Source organism: Dendropsophus ebraccatus, chromosome 13 (assembly GCF_027789765.1).
Source record: "Dendropsophus ebraccatus isolate aDenEbr1 chromosome 13, aDenEbr1.pat, whole genome shotgun sequence".
NCBI classification, from domain to species: Eukaryota; Metazoa; Chordata; class Amphibia; order Anura; family Hylidae; genus Dendropsophus; species Dendropsophus ebraccatus.
In genome coordinates this window covers 20,192,362-20,211,811 of record NC_091466.1, presented here as the reverse complement: position 1 = coordinate 20,211,811, position 19,450 = coordinate 20,192,362, and the positions used below count along the sequence as shown (strand labels likewise).

Here is a 19,450-nt window from a genome sequence, read left to right as displayed (position 1 = left end):
CACCACATGGAATAAAAGTTCACTTATCCCTTGAACTGGCTTGCATGTATCCCTATCTCTCAATGTAAAACATTGATGCATACACTTTCCTATAAAATCCTAAAGTGTCGTCATAACTTTCAAGATCTGAGTCAACAGTAAATGTAATATAAAGCAATTTTACAATTTACATTCATTATTATTATTATTATTATTATTATTATTATTATTATTATTATTATTTTTTACTTATCATGGAAAATACGGCCCTTTCTGGGTTTAGACTCTCTGAAATAAAAAGATACTAAACAGAGGAAGTCCCGTGTTTCCCAGGTCATCTGCGCTCACAGAGAAGGCAGTCATGTCATTGACGGACACATTGAGCCGTGACTCTTTGTACTGGCCGGGACTTCATTAGAGATGAGCGAACTTGCCGGATTTATGGTTTGTACGAACCAGAAATCCGGCAAGTTGGCTCATCTCTAGACTTCATGTGTTTAGTCTCTTTTTTTTCAACCAGCACAAGACTAAAAGCTGCTTACAGGAGACTGGACCTGGATTACAGATGAGTATAACTTTGCTTTATAGCATGATAACTAAAAAACAAAAAATGAATGTAAATGACAAACTTTTTTAAAGTTATAATGACAGGAACACTTTCAGGTCTATATTTTTCTTGCCCTTTATCTAGTAACACTGTGAATAATTGTTAAAGATTAGAAAATTATCAATATTTTCTCCCTTATGTGATTATAGGAATAAAATAGACATGTTGACATAATTGTAAGTTTACCTCACCAATTTCTTTTTTTTTTTTCAGCAACATTTTGCTCTGCTTTGAATACCTGGTTAAAATAATTATGTTATATGTTCTATATGAATTATTTTTCACATTATTTTTCAATAAAATTTATGAATTATTTTTCTAATAATTAATAAATAATTTCTCAACTACCCAGATATTGATTGGGGTCACGGTTCAGCTAAAACCACAAAGGGGAGGGAATTTCTTAACCTCCTGCAGGATAATTTTCTGGGCCAGTTTGTGGAGGAGCCAACTAGAAGTGATGCCTTGTTGGATCTGGTTATTTCTAACAACGCTGAGCTGGTTGGGGATGTCACTGTCCATGAACACCTGGGTAATAGTGACCACAATATAGTGACTTTTAGCTTAAAGTGTAGAAAAGAAAAACATGTTGGGAGGGCAAAAACTCTTAATTTTAAAAGGGCCAATTTTCCTGGGTTAAGGGCAGAACTTCAGGGCATAGACTGGGAGCGGCTGCTGTCACATACGGATACAGCTAATAAATGGGAAATCTTCAAATCCACATTAAATAACTGTACTGCCAAATATATTCCTATGGGTAACAAATATAAACGGTTAAAATCCAATCCCACATGGCTTACAATGGCTTAGAAGGGCTATAAATGAGAAAAAAGGGGCATTCAAAAAATATAAATCAGAGGGGTCAGCTGTAGCATTTAAACATTACAAAGAAGTCAACAAAACCTGTAAAAATGTAATAAAAGCAGCAAAAATTCACAATGAAAGGCAGGTAGCTATAGAAAGCAAAAGAAACCCCAAAAAATTCTTCAAATATATTAATGCAAAAAAACCAAGGTCAGAGCATGTAGGACCCCTGAAGGTGGTGAATAATGGTGAAGGGGAATTAATAACTGGGGATCAGGAGAAAGCTGAGTTACTTAATGGGTTCTTCAGTTCTGTATATACAAAAGAGGATGGAGCTGTGGTGGGTGGGGCCAGTACTGAGGTGGGTGGGGCCAGTGCTGCTAACACATGTAATGTACTGAACTGGTTTACTATAGATATGGTCCAAGATAAATTAAACAAACTCAATGTAACCAAAGCTCCAGGGCCTGATGGATTGCACCCCAGAGTTCTTAGGGAACTCAGTTCTGTAATTTTTCTACCCTTGTATGAAATATTCCGTGATTCTTTGCTTACTGGTATTGTGTCGAGGGACTGGCGTAAGGCAAATGTAATGCCGATCTTCAAAAAGGGCTCTCGAACTTCCCCGGGTAACTATAGACCCATAAGCTTAACGTCCATTGTGGGGAAACTATTTGAGGGGCTTATAAGGGACTACATCCAGGAATATGTAGTGGCTAATAGTATTATAAGTGATAACCAGCATGGTTTTACTAAGGACAGAAGCTGTCAAACCAACCTAATATGTTTCTATGAAGAGGTAAGTAGAAGCCTGGATGGCGGCGCGGCTGTGGATATCGTGTACCTGGATTTTGCAAAAGCGTTTGACACAGTTCCTCATGGACGTCTGATGGGTAAGTTAAAGTCTATCGGTTTGGAAAATTTAATGTGTAACTGGATTGAAAACTGGCTTAATAATCGTACCCAGAGAGTGGTGGTCAATGATTCCTACTCCGAATGGTCCCCGGTAATAAGTGGTGTACCCCAAGGGTCAGTACTGGGCCCTCTTCTGTTTAACTTGTTTATTAATGATATTGAGAATGGAATTAACAGCAATGTTTCTATCTTTGCAGATGACACCAAGCTTTGTAGTACAGTACAGTCTATGGAGGATGTGCAGATGTTACAGGATGACTTAGACACACTGAGTGTTTGGGCGTCCACTTGGCAAATGAGGTTCAATGTGGATAAATGTAAAGTTATGCACCTGGGTACTAATAACCCGCATGCATCATATGTCCTGGGGGGAGTTACTCTGGGAGAGTCGCTGATGGAGAAGGATCTGGGTGTACTTGTAGATAATAGACTACAGAACAGCATACAATGTCAGTCAGCTGCTTCTAAGGCCAGCAGGATATTGTCATGCATTAAAACAGGCATGGACTCACGGGACAGGGATATAATATTACCGCTCTATAAAGCCTTGGTGAGGCCTCATCTGGAGTATGCCGTCCAGTTTTGGAACCCGATTCATAAAAAGGATGTTCTAGAGCTGGAGAGGGTACAAAGACGGGCAACTAAACTAATAAGGGGAATGGAGCATCTTAGTTATGAGGAGAGATTAAAAGAATTACATTTGTTTAGTCTGGAGAAGAGACGTATAAGGGGAGATATGATTAATTTATTTAAATATATAAATGGCCCCTACAAGAAATATGGGGAAAAGATGTTCCAGGTAAAACCCCCTCAAAGGACAAGAGGGTACTGCCTCCGCCTGGAGAAAAAAAGGTTCAATCTCCGGAGGCGACAAGCCTTCTTTACCATGAGAACTGTGAATCTGTGGAACAGTCTACCACAGGATCTGGTCACAGCAAAAACAGTAGAGGGCTTCAAAACAGGGCTAGACAAGTTCTTAGACCAAAATAATATAAATGCATATGTATAGAACCTATCACCCCTTCCCTGTATCCATCCCCTCCTTGGTTGAACTTGATGGACATGTGTCTTTTTTCAACCGTATTAACTATGTAACTATGTAACTATGTAACTATGTAATAATCAATAATCAATAAAACTCTGTTTTGTTTTTTTCTTTGGGGTTTTGTGATTTTTCTATTTAACACTGGTTGGGTATCTGCATTTACTATGATAAAAACAGACCCGACAAAGTAAAGAATAAAGCAAAAATACAGCTGCAATTTAAAACCAACCATAATACTAGATGTAACCTTTTTACCAATATAAATTACAGCTGTTCTGCTTTTTTTAATTATACAGTATAAGGCCATGTTCACACGACGTAAGTTCCGCAGTAATCAGGGCCGTTTTTGCAACAAGCGAGATTAGTACGAAACTTATGTTGTGCTGAAGGCTAATGGGAATCCCGGCCGTATTGTATACACAGTACATACAGCAAGTACACTTACTTAGGCTATGTTCACACATGTGTTGTAGAAATCATGGCCGTTGTGGCAAATTGCCACAACGGCCGTGATCTATACAGCACACAAGTTGTATGTGAAAGCATAGGATCCTGGCTGGAGTGTATACACATAGCTCCAGCTGCACACTCCATTGTGTGCATGTGTGCAGTAGGGAGTTCTGATGTGGGCGCGCACGGATGCGCCTGCATCAGAACTCAGCGGCGCTAAAGATCATCCGTCCGGTACTGCAGTACTGGCCGGGATGATCTTTTCTGAGACCAACCGTTCCGTAACCCGGCCAGGTCACGGAACGGCTGGTCTCTTACAGCGTCTGAAAAAAAAAAAACAGTGTGAGAACATAGTCGTGTGTGTGTGTGTGTGTATATATATATATATATATATATATATATATATATATAAATAATAAAAAAAATTATAATAATAAGTCAATACAAAACGTAGGATGATACAAGAAGAAAGTTTATTAGAAAATACTAAAAAGAATCTAGAAAGTCTAAAATACTAATAACTACAATTTCCTAAAGTTACATTTTCCCTTCACCTATGAGATTGTCTTTTCCTTAAAGAACTATTAGCATTCAGCTGTTTCCATTGTGCCGTCATCTTCAGTTGTACTGTAAAGAGAGAGACAGGTTTATTAAAAACCCTGATATCTCCAATGTTCTGGGATGCAATAAAGGCCTAATCACCTATATATGTTCAAGATAAAGGGCCCTATTACACCAACAGATTATCTGACAGATTTTTTTTAAGCCAAAGCCAGGAATGGATTTGTAAAGAGGAGAAATCTCAGTATTTCCTTTGTTACCTGCTCTCTGTTTCTAGTCCATTCCTGTCTTTGGATCAAAAAAAATCTGTCAGATAATCTGTTGGTGTAAAATGTGTAAAATGTGATATTACGAGAGATGAGCGAGTAGTACTTGATCGAGTAGATATTACGCCGTTCGATCTACTTGTTTTTGATGGAGCATCCAACCAAATACTCAGTAAAAATGTGTTTCCCTCCCATCTTCCCTGCCGCCTTTTTTAGACAAATAACTATGCAGCAGGGTGTGACAGGCCCTAGGTGCACACTGGCAGCTCAAGAACAGCGTCTACATTCATTGGCTGGCTTACTCATGTGACCTCCAAAGTATAAGAACTTGGGATTTCCTGGTCGTTGTCAGATGCCATTTTGGACCTAGATTGGGAGAGTGTGTGGAGCAAGGAGAGTTAGGTTTTAGCAGATTTTAGGCAGGAGGGACCCCCAAAGCCCTTCTAAGGGCTACAACTATACACAGCACAGTTTTATCACTTGATTTACAGAGATTGTATCAGCGACTAGCAGACCATCAGTGTGTTCTCACAGACAGGCAGCAAAGCATGATGGGAAGAATAAGCTGCATTTGAACTACGTCCTCATTCAGTGATATTTTAGCAGGTTGTGCTTTTGGAAAGAGGATAACCCCACCCCACATAATGTCCTATACTGTATATATTAGTAATCCTGACACACCATGGCGGCTATCACTACCGCTACAGTCCCTCAAAGAGATTACATTGCAGTTAAATGCAGTGACTCACAGGTAATGTCTTATCTGATTGCTTCTTTTCACTTTTTTTTCTCTCCTCCTTCCAGCCCATATAGAAATGACGATTTCTTCTTGCCAGTGGACCCTGAAGGAACTGCCAGACAAACAGATTAAGTTTTGCAGTATTCCAGCACCTATCGTGCCCAAACAGTAATTTTGTCCCTTTTGTTGTCCTAAACAGCAAATTGGGTACTTGGGTAAGTGGATTCTGGGTGGATCTAGATGAACTGGGCAGACGTGGGGAGTGCCCAAATTTCATAGGTAGGTCACTCCAGTTGGAAGAAAGAATTACCCAGTAGATATTTCCCTAATTACATAGGTTCCACCGAGTAGCTAAGTCTTTCTAGGTCGCCATGTTGGATGGATCTCCCTGTTAGTATGTCCCCTGCAGATTGCATCTACCCTTAAGGTAGCATACCCCCTTTAGGTAGGCCCTTCAGTAGGCACTATCTCCCAATGTATGTAGGTTCCCTCGTAGTTTGTATGCGCCATGTAGATATAATCTATTATACAGTATCCCTCCGCAGACACCCCCTTGTGAGTATCCTCTGCCTACTTCAGACTGCTACAGGCGGAATATGATCATTCATAGAGTCTGGCGATGTCAGCCTGTGCTTGAAAATTTTTTTTGGGGGGTAGCCTGGATTGTTAAATGCTAGAAGCTACTACTAGAGCTGTCAAAAATTGACTGCACCGCACAATGAAAAGTGATGGAAAAGCCATTCCTTATTAATACTTATCACTTGGGTTAAAAATCCTAAAACACCATTACTTATCACTGGTCATGGTATAGACCAAAATTAAGCTAAGCAGATTTCCCTCAATCAATGACAAAAATTGTCTCGTACTATGGATGAGGGAGTAAGTGTTTACATATTAAGGCACATATATTAGGTTCTAGTCATAAACTAACAAACCGATAAAGAAGCAACTGAACCTCAAAATGATCTCAACATGAAAAATCTTTATTAATTAAAAACACGTGTGAACAGAAAGAAACAGGAAGAATGCGATGGATCACAACTGAAAGAATGTTAAAAAACACAATGACAACGAACATACAAAAAACCCTAAAACACCATTACTTATGACTGGTCATGGTATAGTCGAGTGAGACCAGATTTATTATAAATGTATACATTGGGAACAAAACAATACATACTGTACATAAAGAATACATTATTATAGAATAAATTAATGACATTACTGTAGACTATTACTTATGGTGAGGTGCAGTCTATATTTGACAGCTCTAGTAGTAGTTTCTTACTATGTATTGGGATGTGATCTGTGAGGATTAGCACTTAGTTATTATTACATTGTTGGTACCAGCTTATTTACTATGGGTGAATTGGTAAGTTGGACACATCATTTCCACTGTCTCCCCCTAGTGGCCTGGTGGTCGGGGCTTTGGACAACCACCCTTGTTGCACATAGTCCTTCCATGTGTCTTACTGTGCCACAGTCCTGCTACTGTGATACACCAGAGGTCAGTGCACAGATATCAAGGTCCACTGTAGGCTCCTCTGGTCTCTCCATGGGTCAGTACAATGCTGGTCCTAGCAGTAGCTCACAGCAGATGGTAAGGAGCGTATGGATGATACAATTATTAAAGGACAAGTGCCATGAAAAACTTTTTCCCAGTAATTAAAGCACATTACAAAGTTATATAACTCTGTAATGTGCTTAAATCACCTATCTACCTCCCTTCCCTGTCTTTTCCCCCCTCCACCCCCCACCAGGAAGTGTCCTAACTTACAGAGACCTAATGACTGTCTTCACCAGCACCAAGCTCTTCTCTCAGCTCCTTCTCCTGTTACACCAGCCTCCCCCTCCCCTGCCTTGTCAGGTGACTCAGCTTGCTCAGCTCCCATTGGCTGAACAACTGCAAGCCATCCCTTTAATGGGGAGGGGGGGGCTGGTGTAACAGGACCTAGAGCAGCCCTCCTGCTGATGACTCATCCTCACAAGAAGGAGCTGCCTGGTGACGGTGACGACAGTAATTAGGTCTGTGTGAGTTAGGACACTTCCTGGTGGGGGGTGGAGGGGGAAAAAGACAGGGAAGGGAGGCAGATAGGTGATTGAAGCATATTACAGAGTCATATAACTTTGTAATGTGCTTCAATTACTGAGAAAAAGTTTTTGTCCTTTAATTAATTCTTACAACCCAGCGATATGTATAATGTGCTACCTATGTGACTATATAACCATGAGGTTGTAGTACTCACCCATTACATATGAGGCCTTAAACCCTCTAAACTCATAAGATCCATTGCTAACAAAGTTCATCTTTAGGATATTGGTTTCAGTTGTAATTGTTTTGGAAAGTCGAGTACCACAGAGCGGACCGTATTTATAAACATCATCAGTCAAAAATAAATAGTCTAATGGGCACCATTTGAGATACTGCACTTCAAAATCAGTATAGGTAAAACGAATCTGTAAGGATAGGAAGCATACATGGTATTGTTATTGTAATACAGCAAATCTGATCACATTGTAATCAATAGCAATTTATAATGAGGCAGAAATTACTGATGCATTTTGTTTTGCTTTGTCAATTCATATTATTATACATTCTATATAATTACATATGTTATGAGAGAGAGACAGAGAGAGAGAGAGAGAGAGAGACATAGGAAGTCCACCTGCTGGCTTAGGATTATGTGTGATTCAGAACGTTACCTTGCTCCCTATATTCAGCACATTGCACACAAATCCCACCTGAGCCTCATGTATCTCAAAAGCAGAAACTTTAATAAAGTAAGGCCATGTTTACACAACAGATGTTTAGCATACATCACGGCCGTTGTTGCAATTTGCAACAACGGCCGTGATTTATGCTAAACGTTTTTTGTATTGGAATACACATAGACACATAGAGGGAGATTTATGAAAGGGTGAAAATATACACCTGGTGTAAATTGCCCATAGCAATCAATCACAGCTCCTCTTTTAGTCTACCAGAGCTGAAAGCTGAGCTGTGATTCGTTGCTGTGGGCAGTTTACACCAGGTGTATATTTACACCCTTTCAAAAATCTTCCCCAAAGTGTATGTCAGTTTTGCAGCTGCTATCCATTGAATAGTGGCAAGACAAAAGATGTCAGTTCACACAATGGAGCGTGCGGCTCCGGCCGCACCCTCTATTGTGTGCAGCAGTTAATTGTGATGCGGGTGCCTGCATGAAAAATAAAGAGAGAAAGAAAAAAAGAAGACAACCTTACAGAGAGTAAAACTTACAATGTAATTCTCAGGAGCTCTGATTGTGTAGGAGCAATTCAGATTTGGGGCATAGTTATCAGGATAACCAGGGGAAGTAATAGTGCCTGTGAGATTGTAGAATGTTCCTCCACATTGCACTGTAGGAAAGATCATTAATATAGTGAATACAGTACAAGGGTATATACAATAGATTTTAAACAGATTTAAAATCTTTAGTTTTGGTTGATTCCTACATTCATGAAGTCTATGGATTTAAATTTATTTTCTTAAATGGAAAAAGAAATATCTGGCATTAAAGTATAACTGTCATTTAAAACTGATTTGCAGAAATCAATAGTGCAACTCAGTAATAGGTTTAATTAGGCAAAAAGCTACTTTTGTTCATTGTTTTCAGAAGGAGCCCTTCATAATCACAGTATTGTTGGAAACACCATTGGCTCCACTTGAATGTTTTCAGAAGCTTAAGTTGCAAATTAACTTGCCAATCCATCAGATCGGTGCTCTATTATAATGGTCTGCTGCAGACCATCTTAATAGATTGCCGAGCCGGGATCAGCGTCATTCAGATGCTCAGCCACGGCCGGCTCATTAGAATGGATCTCCCCTCCGCGATGCGATCCCCCACTAGACACCAGGGACAGGGGCCACCACTATTTAAATGCAGCTGTCAGATTTAACAGCTGCATTTGAATAGTTAATTAGCAGCTTGTATTGTAATGCTGCGTTTACACTTAACGATTATCATTAAAATTTTTGCAATAACTATTGCATTTGAGCAATAATCGTTCCGCGTAAACACAGCAAATAATCAAGCGACGAGTGAGAAAGATGGGCTTAAGCAATCTTAAAAACTATCGCAATAACGATTTTTCTTACGAATTTTCTAACTATTTTTCTAACAATTTATTGGCCTAAATGCTGATCGTTATTAAAACCAAATCGTTGCTTAAAAAATCATTAAACGATCGATTTGGTGAATTATCGCTTCGTGGAAACGCAGCATTACATTGTAATGTAATATTGGCTGAAATTATTTTTGTAATTTTTGAGCAAAGAATAAATAGCATAAAAAATGACCTTAACCCCTTCCCCCCTGGGCCACTTTTCAGTTTTACACTTTTTTCACTTTAAACTTTTTTCCTCATTGTGCTTAAAAGGCCATAGCGCTTAAATTTCTTCACCTACAGACACACACTGCCCCTTATTTTTTGCAACCAATTGTACTTTGCAATGACAGACTTAGTTTACTAAAATATGCAGTAAAACTGGGAAAAAAATATTTGCGCAGTGAAATTGCAGGAATTGCGCAGGAAACTTTTTTTTTAATCTCTTTAAAACCTTTTAAAAAAAAAACTAAAAGGGGTTTAAAAAATGCTCTATTACCATCCTTAAGATTCTTTTATCTTTTGGTCTATGGGACTGTGTGAGGTGTCATTTTTTGCACCATGATCTGTACTTTCTTTTGCTAGCTTGCTTGTTTATATGCAACTTTTTGATAACTTTTTATCACTTTTTTTTTTTTTTATTAGATGGGAAAAGGGGGGGTGATTTAAACTTTACAACCACCGATGGGCTTTGTAAAGCTTTTAAATGCAGTTGTCAGTTTTGACAGCTGCATTTAAATTGCTAATTAGCCGGGTGTAGTTACTGGCTAACAGCAGCAGTCCCAGGTATTACCCCTCTCTGAATCCCAACCCACCACAGGACTTACAAGTACGTGATTAAGTGGGAAGGGATTGACATTTTTTTTTTTACCAGTTTTGACCATTTTCCTCCTACAGATGTAATTGATAACTGCTCTTATCTTACATAATTAGAAAGCCCAGTGTTTCCACCCCCTCCCTTCCATCCAGAAAAACACAGGTGACAATCCAAACAGAGAATTTTTTACTTTGGTCAGAAAAAAAAAAAAAAATCCAAGTCATGAAATATTTTTAGTAAAATACAGTATTTGATCAGAGTGCGGTCCAACCCTTATGGGACATTGTGTTTGCTGGAGTGCTGTACACACTCTGTGCTGTACAATATGGCACTTCTGATCTATATATTAAATGGCTGATACTATTTCTATGGCCCTTCTCAAGTTTAACTACATTTACTTTAATAAGAGCTTCAGTACTGGGAAATGTTAAAGACACAACTATCTACACAATTGTATCTAGATCTCATTTAAAGTGGTTGTTGAGCTGCAGTAAGGTGGTAGTTTACCTGAGTGATATTCAGCACGGAAGCCTCTCCCAGCAATACTGCTGTCACTGGAAAACTCAATCAGTAGGTGGCTAGTAGATGCAATAACAGGCCAAGGTGTATCAGTCCCACAGGCTCCCCTCCAGACCAAGCGGCTATAATCCTTAGTTGGACCATCATAAATATTAATATAGTCTGATTCACAATAAGGAGATGACTGGAGATCAAAGTCAAGAAAGGTTACTGCAGCCTAGAAATAATAAGAATAAGAATAAAAAAGTTGAAAAGAGTTGAAAATTCCAGGAGAGGTATCCAACATTATAGATAGACAACAATGCCGGTTATATCTAGAGATATTAGAGGAATGTTGTGAACATCAACAATAGCAAAACAGAAATGCTGGTGTGCACTCTCTGATCTTCAAAAATCTGGATTTGTTTATTTCCATCTATCTCAGGAAGATGTTACTTTATCATTGTTTGAGCTTTTCTTCCTAATATACTAGACGTAGTGATCAAATATAGTCCTGTCTAGAGATGAGTGAACTTTAATGTACAGTTTGGGTTTTCACTGAACCGAACTTCAACGAGCTGCTCATTATACTTACATGTATGCGCTCCCCCAGGGTAATTTTTCTCTGGTCCGGTCTCGTCCGGTTGTCTTCTCCGGTGAAGGCCTGCTCAGGTCGCTGCGCTGTCCTGTCCCAGTCATCATTTGATTGGCTGAGCAGGCTGCCACTCTTGTTTTAGGAGTGACAGCCTGCTTAGCCAATCACAGGCTCACTGGGAATAGAAGGCATCATGGCCTGTGATTGGCTGAGAGGCCCCTCAATGAATGTGACTGGAAGGGACCAGAGAGCAGCAAGAAAACTCCAGTGGAGCACGGAACTGTGAGAATAAAGTTTTTGTTTTTTGAGAGGTGCGGTCTGAACTTTGCAAAAAGTTTGATCCGGTAGCGGACTAAACCTTTTGCAAAGTTTAGAACGAATCTGGGTTTGGAGGCTTGGCTCCCTCATCTCTAGTCCTGTTATCTTTCGGTCCTCCTCCTATATAGGCAAACAGATGCTATAACTTTAGTACCTCTCCATTTGAACTATGAAACTACTGTGATAAAGTGTTGTTTCTGCTCTTTAATGATCACACACCATACTACTGATACTATAAGAGGGGAATTTAACAGACTTTGTTGGTGAAAAATAGAAGATAAAATCGGATTGGTTGGTATCAGCAACTGCTCCACTGTTCTTCTGCAGAAGGTTTGTAAATCTCCTTTATGTCTTAATACCATGATGACATCTGTTGGACAGTCTCTTGTGCTGAGTACACTGCTGTCTGTAAGCCACTATACACACTATCTCTCTCTCTCATACATTTCTATGTCATTATGAAAAGAAGTGTGGTTGTCAGTAATTCTGCTTCTTTATTACTTTACCTGCCCTGATGGTACTCTTATAAGCCAAAACCAGTGGGTATTATCTGGGTATTCTGATGGGTAGTTGGGTGAGGTCACATATCCCTGTTTTTCATTAAGTAAAGTTGCAGGGACATCTATAAGGGAAATGATATAATTGTATAGACGTTTTAGATTTTGGAAAGAAGCTCCTGAATAGAACTGCAGAAACTGCAGGAACTTACCACAGTCATACAAACGGTTGATTTTAGCCACATCCAGAGGGCTTAGTCCAACCCTTTGTCCAATTGGGACGTTTGGGTCAGGTTTGGGTACAATAGTGGCATTTCCGTTGCTACTGAATGAATACCTGTCATACACAAGAGGAAAGAACAGTTTAGGTTGTTATAATAGTTTTGGCCTTCATAGTAACACACATTATTGTTTGTTAAAAAAACACACGTACCCATTATAATGCATCACGGATCCGTAGTCATACGGCAGGTCTAGATTGTCGGTGTCTGCCTTGTTATAATTATACCACTCATCTATAAGATAAGACCTCTTTATTAGACTGGTCAATGTAATGATGACACCAAATGCATAAAAGAATATTTAGGTATAGTTTCTTGGTAAAAGTGTTACCTGGTGAAATATTCTCATACATGACGGTAATAAAGTCATCCCGGTCATTCCTCACGTGTTCATGCTTCAAGCCCAGAGCATGGTTTATTTCATGTTGTATAATTCCTCTATACATACAGCCAGTAGAGTCTAGTGCAAGGTTCTGACCTCCACCTACTCGTCCCATTGATGCCCTACACCTAAAAAAAAAGGGAAAAATTACATTATGTTACAAGTTTAGAAATATTGCTGGTAATTCTTATGTAGATTTAGTATATAAATAGTAATAGTAATAGTAAGGGACAAAACCCTGCAGTGAGTGGGGAGTTAGCTTCTCGGAGTGTTTGGGAGCCGCATCGGGAGATGGCAGCTGTCAAGTGAGATGAAAAGATCCTCTTGAGAAAGAAGGACGTATCCTTTGAAACGCGTCGAGGAAGAATCTTGCCTCCTGTAGCGATCCGTACAATCTGTGACGTCACAGAAGGATTCCCATCCGGGATTCCTGCAACTGGGGTCTAACGCGCCACCGGCCGGGGCGCGCACCCTATCTGGATAACATCCCGGTGTAAAGAACTGGAAAGGAATTAGCGACTAATAAATTCACCGAAGGAAGCCACACAAAGGAAGTCACACAAGGGAAGCCACACAGGTCTACAAACAGGGAGGACTACAAATCCAAGCCAGCATCTACACGCACTAATGGTGAGTGCCTTGGTTTAATATCCTGCACTGGTTGTACTATGCACTAACATTGGTGCCTCCTGTTGTTGTTTTTATACTAGTACTAGCGCGGCACGGCACTTTTTTATAGATTTAGTATATGTTGTAGGTGTAGAGTTGTGTTTTTGCCTAACCTGCTGCAGAGCTGGAGGAGAAAAAGGGTTAATTGTTTTTTTCTGTATGTTGTGCGTTAAGCAATCTTAGGTGCTTATTCTTACTGTCCTATCTTTTCTCTCTCTCATACACACTTAGCACCATAACTCACAGGAGGGTTTAGTTTAGCCCTTGGAAGAGGAGGTAGCTTTGGTGGAAGGAAGTGAGCAGTCTAGACTTGGCATTCAGTGTGAGAGGATGCAAAACCGAACTAGTCTCTGCAGAAGTTAAGCCAGGGCCTGGCTTTGGCCAAGACCCCTGACAGGGATTAAAGACTTTGTTTATACAAGTAACTAATATCAGTATGCAGTGCTAAACTCTACTAGAGAGAAGACACCAAGGAACACATTGCCCACACCAGGAACCTCTCTAAAAAGTTACTTGAAGCAAGAGGAACTGACTCCAGAAGGACAAAGCTACTGTGAAAAGGCCTACGTATCCTACTGTGCAGCACAAGAAGACTAGGAAACCTTGGAAGTCTGCTACACCCAGATAACTGATAATGGGGGCTTGTATTACCCTCCTAGAATGGGTAGTCTGCACCTAGGGGGCATAAGGCGGTTCAGAGCCACCATAGGCCTCCGTGTATGAGTATCTTCTTATCTCTTCTGTATCTACACCTGTTCTGGCAGAGCACATTCATAGCTCCTCTGGAATCTCCTCTTTTTTCCTCTCTTTCTCTACAAAGCACCTACTAGTACAAGCACTGGTTCAACCTAACTTTCAGCACCTACGTTCTGTGTGAGGAATTGCACTGTTTTCACCACATGTACTGTTCATCTTGAGCTATTATACAGTAACCTACTACATTTTTACTAAACGCATGGGACTCCAGTCTGCTCTGTTAGCACCTGCGCCTTCACACCACCGTATACTTAGGTTATTTCCTCTTTCTGTGAGGGGGGTACTAACAACTTGGGGTGGGTCTACTACACTCCAGGCTACCATTACAATTACCCAAGAGACCCTAAACAACCCTGGAGGTTACCGACTACAGGGGCAGCCAAAGACCATCAACGTGTGGTCCCAGAGGCATAGCAAAGTTGCTTACTTCAAAAAAAAAAAAAACATGTGGGGAAAATTTGGAGATTATGTTGGAAAAAGTAGAGAGCCTCAGATGAATTATTATTGCTTTAGCTTACAATAAGATTTTTCTTACAATACAAGATTTTTCCTATTTTTGTCTATATTATATATATTAATAGTTCATGGCATGTGCAATAACTGCCATAATATTTAATCAAAATGAATACCAATCATAATAGTAGAGCTTACCCCTCTGAAGACTTAATGTTGAGGTAGTCGGTTTCTGTTGTCCGAGGTATCAGTCTCACACAGGTGAGTGTTGTATATTCAGCCATGCTAGACTTAATCAATTTGTAGTGCAAATCACCTAATGTTTAAAAAGTAAAAAAAAAATATATTCTCTGCTTGACAGTTTGTATGGTTAATAAATAAATAAATAAATATATATATATATATATATATATATATATATATATATATATATATTATTTAAATTTAACAATAAGGAAAAACTTACTATAGTTTGATACAAATGTGTAAGGCACATTAACCGTCCCATCTTCAGATTTGGGCCAGTATCCTGAACGATCCTCATATTTGATAGCACTGCGTCTGCTTGGGAGCAGCATGTCATCAATCCGGACCATCATGTTTTCCTCTAAATGAAGAATAGATTGAATAATAAAAATCCTATTTATATAACAAATACTCATGATATCGCCTACAGAATGTTATCATGGACAAGAGAGATGAATCGATGGTTAACTATGAACTTCAAATTAAGGGTACAAAATAAAAACTACCGTCCTATATAATACTGCTGTACATTTTATTCTGCTGTATACTTTTATTTAAAAAATCTCAAGCCTTCCAGTACAGCTGCTGTATGCCCTGCAGGAAGTGGTGTATTCTTTCAGTCTGACATAGTGCTCTCTGCTGTCACCTCTGTCTTTGTCAGAAACTGTTCCGAACACTACAAGATCCCTATAGAAAACCTCAGTTCCTGGCACAAACAGAGAGCACTATTTTTGACTGCAAAAGATATACAGTACCACTTCCCATCAGGGGGCCATTTACTATTTTAGGCCATGTTCCCACTAAGTAAATATTGGCAGGAGACGGCGGCCTCACTAATAATGATCATGATCAGAGATGAGCGAAAAAATTTCACAAGCGATTTGTGACCAAAATCGCTAAATATATTGTCCGCAAAGGCAGCTGCCAAAGTTAGCTTACAGTACTGTCACTAAGTGGGAGATAGTCACTAGGTGTGCATAAAAAGTGACTGGGTGCAGGTTTTGCATTATAGCAGGTCACTGGGTGTACATTATACCAAATCACCGGGTGTGCATAACAAGTAACTGGGTGCTGGTTGTACATTATCCCAAGTCACTGGGTGCTGTTAAGACATTTTGCATTCCAATAAAAAAATTTGTTTTATCGATTGTCGAGATATGGCCAGTGTCAGCGGCCAAGGTGGCCCAGAAGACTCGAGGGAGTGGTGATTGGTAGAGATGAGCGAACCTGCCGAGGTTTCGGGTTTGTATGCCATAGGCTGTATCCCAGTTTTCCAGGCGGTCCTCCGGCTGTATCCACCCTCTTCACGGAGGCTGCAGACAGCGGAATCAGACGCCGAGAGTTCAGGTTCATATGATACCGAACCTCGGCAGGTTTGCTCATCTCTAGTGATTGGATGTCTGAGACCCAATTTGAATTGTCAGTGCATCAGCAAGAAAGCTCATGGTGAGCCTAGCAGATTAGTTAGACTCTGGATTTGGCGGATCTATTAGAGGAATCTCCTGAGAAGCAGAAATTTGGAAGAAGCAATGAAACTCCCAGAGTTGATATACCACAGAGCAGTGAGGAGAGCCAGGCAGGGACAGCTTCTAGATGCAGTACCGGATTGTATTGCATGGCCATGGAGAAAGAAAGCTTGGGAGAAGACAAGTTTGCCCCAGATTACTATGATGATGATGTCGCAGACCCCACATCGAAAGACATCACAAAAGACCTGGCACTCAACAGGTAAGACAAGCAGGCAGTATCGGCAGTCTAAAGGAGGCAACTAGTGTGACTGCTTGGAAGAATCGCCCACCGGCAACAGCAGTGTTGCAGTTCTTCTGTCTTGGTGGTGGATAAGACCGTTCCGCCATATGTAACATCTGTGATCATAAAATGGGAAAGGATTTTGGATCCAAACCCAGGCACCACTTCTATGTGTCAGCATATAGAGCACCACCACCCAATGACTGGAAGAAACAGGACCCTCAGGGCACGGGCCAGTCTTAAAGTAAAATCCCAAATAAAATATTCATCCACCTTATATCATTTTTTTTTTGTTTTAACATACTAAGTATTTTCCCTCTTATGCCAAAAAGTTATAGGATAATCCTGTAGCAAATACCCACAGTCAATTTGGATATATAGCTCCACTTCCTCCTCTCTGAATCTATCTCCACCCAATCTACCCATAGGCCCCGTTCACACTGAGCAAGAACGTCGTCACACTGAGCAAGAATGTCAGAATTCCGCGGCGGAGCTTTCTGCGGTGGAATCCCGTGTGCTGTTATAAGTGAAGGAGAGGGCGCACGCACTTCCGCTTCCTCCCCTCTCCGTTCAAAGAAATGACATCTTATTTCTTTGAGTGAAGAGCAGCGCAATAGCCCCTCTCCTTCACTCAAAGCAGCAGACTGAGCACGGCGGGATTCGACGGCAGAAAGCTCCGCCGCAAAATTCCGAAGTTCTTGCTCAGTATGAATGGGGCCATTGGCAGAAAATGTCTATATTACTACAAGGGTATTTATAGCAACATGGTGGCTCAGTGTCTGTCAATTACTTATTTTGTCAAACTCGTGTTTTTGAATCATTTATCTGTTGTAGGACTACAAACCCCAGCACACATGTACATGTTAGGAGTCCTGGATTACATATGCATTACAGTAGCCATCCTACAGGTGGTGGGGTCTCAATGACCCAGGATTCTGTTGCAAGTTTATCTCATCTCAGAGATAGATAGATAGATAGATAGATAGATAGATAGATAGATAGATAGAATGGTGACTGACATGAGGTAAAGTAGCATCTCTCCTCTCCATATAAGGCTCCGTGCACACAGAGCAAAAGTGGTGGAATTCCACCAGCGTCCTTGTCATAACGACAGTCTATGCGAGGTTCGTGCGGCTCCTTTTTCCGCGCTGAAGAATGAATTCTCCGCCGCGGAATTCCGCCACTTTCACTCCATCTGCATGGAGCCTTACAGACAACAGGATCACTGCCTGAGCACTGTACAATAATAACAATATAGGGGAGATATATCAAAGCCTGTGCAGAGGAACAGGGAAACAGTTGCCCATAGCAACCAGATTGCTGCTTTCATTCTTATAAAGGCCTCTAACATGAAACCTAGAATCTGACTGGTTGGTATGGGCAACTGTTACCTTGTTCATCTACAAAATCTTTGATAAATCATCTCCAATAGTTCCTTTATTTATATATCTCCAACCTATACTGCAGTGCTGTACAGAGATTGTAGTCACTCATAGTGTTTGATAAAAATCCATGTAAACATAGGGGGACATAAATGCAGCTGTTATCCCAGGACCCCAAGACTACAAAGCAACATGACTAACCTTTGTGCCCCCAACACACACACACACACACACACACACATACACACATACACACAACATAGACCAACAAAACACAACAATCACTGAGCTCAGATCAGTTAAAAAAAAACTTTAATGGAGTACTCATTAAATAGTCTCCACTGATTGCCCCCAACAAAATTTGTAGCCAAGGGGTGCCTCTCAGTGGGGAGAATACCAAACCACCCCGATATGTAGCTCCTCAAGTCCCCACTCTGTTGAGAGCATTGGGACATAAAAAGGGAAATACCAGGGTGGCCCCTTTAAGTCAAAATCTAACTCTCTTGCGAGTATAACGACATAAGAAAAGGGTTACCAAGGCTAGACATCCATCCACAGACAGCTGTTTCGGGGTATTTGCCCCTCGTCAGCGTGGAGCCGGATTCTGGCTAGCAGGGGCAACGAAAAATATACCAACAAAACACAACAATCACTGAGAGAGGGAGATCAGTGAAAAAGGGGAGTGACAAAAGCAAAGTGGGAAGGTCACTCTCCCTCTTACCTGTTCACTTAAGCTAGAGACAGCTCAAACACTCCAAGAGATAAATGCATGGGTTGTGTCTTAAAATTTGTTAAATTAATAACCCAGTCTTGATATGTATGCGTGTCTTGGAAAAAGTATGAGGGCCACATTTGTGGTGTCCGACTAGGGGTGTTGCAAAAGTCTATACTTATTGTGTTATTATGGTGAGGAAAGTAGTACTAAAGTTTGCCATTAGATGTCGCTATATTATGTATGTGTATATGGAAGCTGCACAGCTGAAGGATTGCAAAGGGTTATTGTTTTCTATGTGTCACCTGAATCTGTAGACCAGTAGGAGTCTAGCTTTCTTTTTGCCTATCATCTCCTCTCTTTCTTCTTCTATTGCACTCTTTAACCCACTCACAGTGCACCTAACACGCTGGGGAGGAAGTAAGACACATGGGTGAAGGAGGAAGTTCTTTTCGTTCTGGACGTTGTGGAGAGGGGCACACACTAGATAGCTCTCCACAGTGGTCCTGTCTGGGCTCTGGCCCTCTGCCAGGTCCCCGTCCCTCAAGTCAGTCTTAGCTAGTATCCCGCATGGGAAGGACGCAAGACAGCACACTTCTACAAA

At 40.5% G+C, this 19,450-nt stretch overlaps 1 protein-coding gene across 2 annotated transcripts; it reads right to left on the bottom strand.

Annotated features, from left to right (window-relative positions):
* Positions 1–4,348: 4,348 nt before the first annotated feature.
* LOC138770851 (embryonic protein UVS.2-like) lies at positions 4,349–15,359 on the bottom strand. 2 transcript variants are annotated; one of them, XM_069950109.1, is made up of 11 exons: positions 15,224–15,359; positions 14,956–15,073; positions 12,829–13,007; positions 12,650–12,731; positions 12,429–12,553; positions 12,226–12,341; positions 10,816–11,044; positions 8,626–8,744; positions 7,613–7,823; positions 5,377–5,478; positions 4,349–4,427 (listed from the first exon to the last, which is right to left on the bottom strand). In XM_069950109.1, exons 1-10 carry the CDS (start codon positions 15,354–15,356, stop codon positions 5,405–5,407), a joined length of 1,386 nt encoding a protein of 461 aa, XP_069806210.1. In that variant the 5' UTR covers positions 15,357–15,359; the 3' UTR covers positions 4,349–4,427; positions 5,377–5,404. The 2 variants fall into 2 exon arrangements, with proteins under 2 accessions (XP_069806210.1, XP_069806212.1); XM_069950111.1 differs by having other exon boundaries at positions 10,816–11,011.
* Between the last annotated feature and the right edge of the window lie 4,091 nt (positions 15,360–19,450).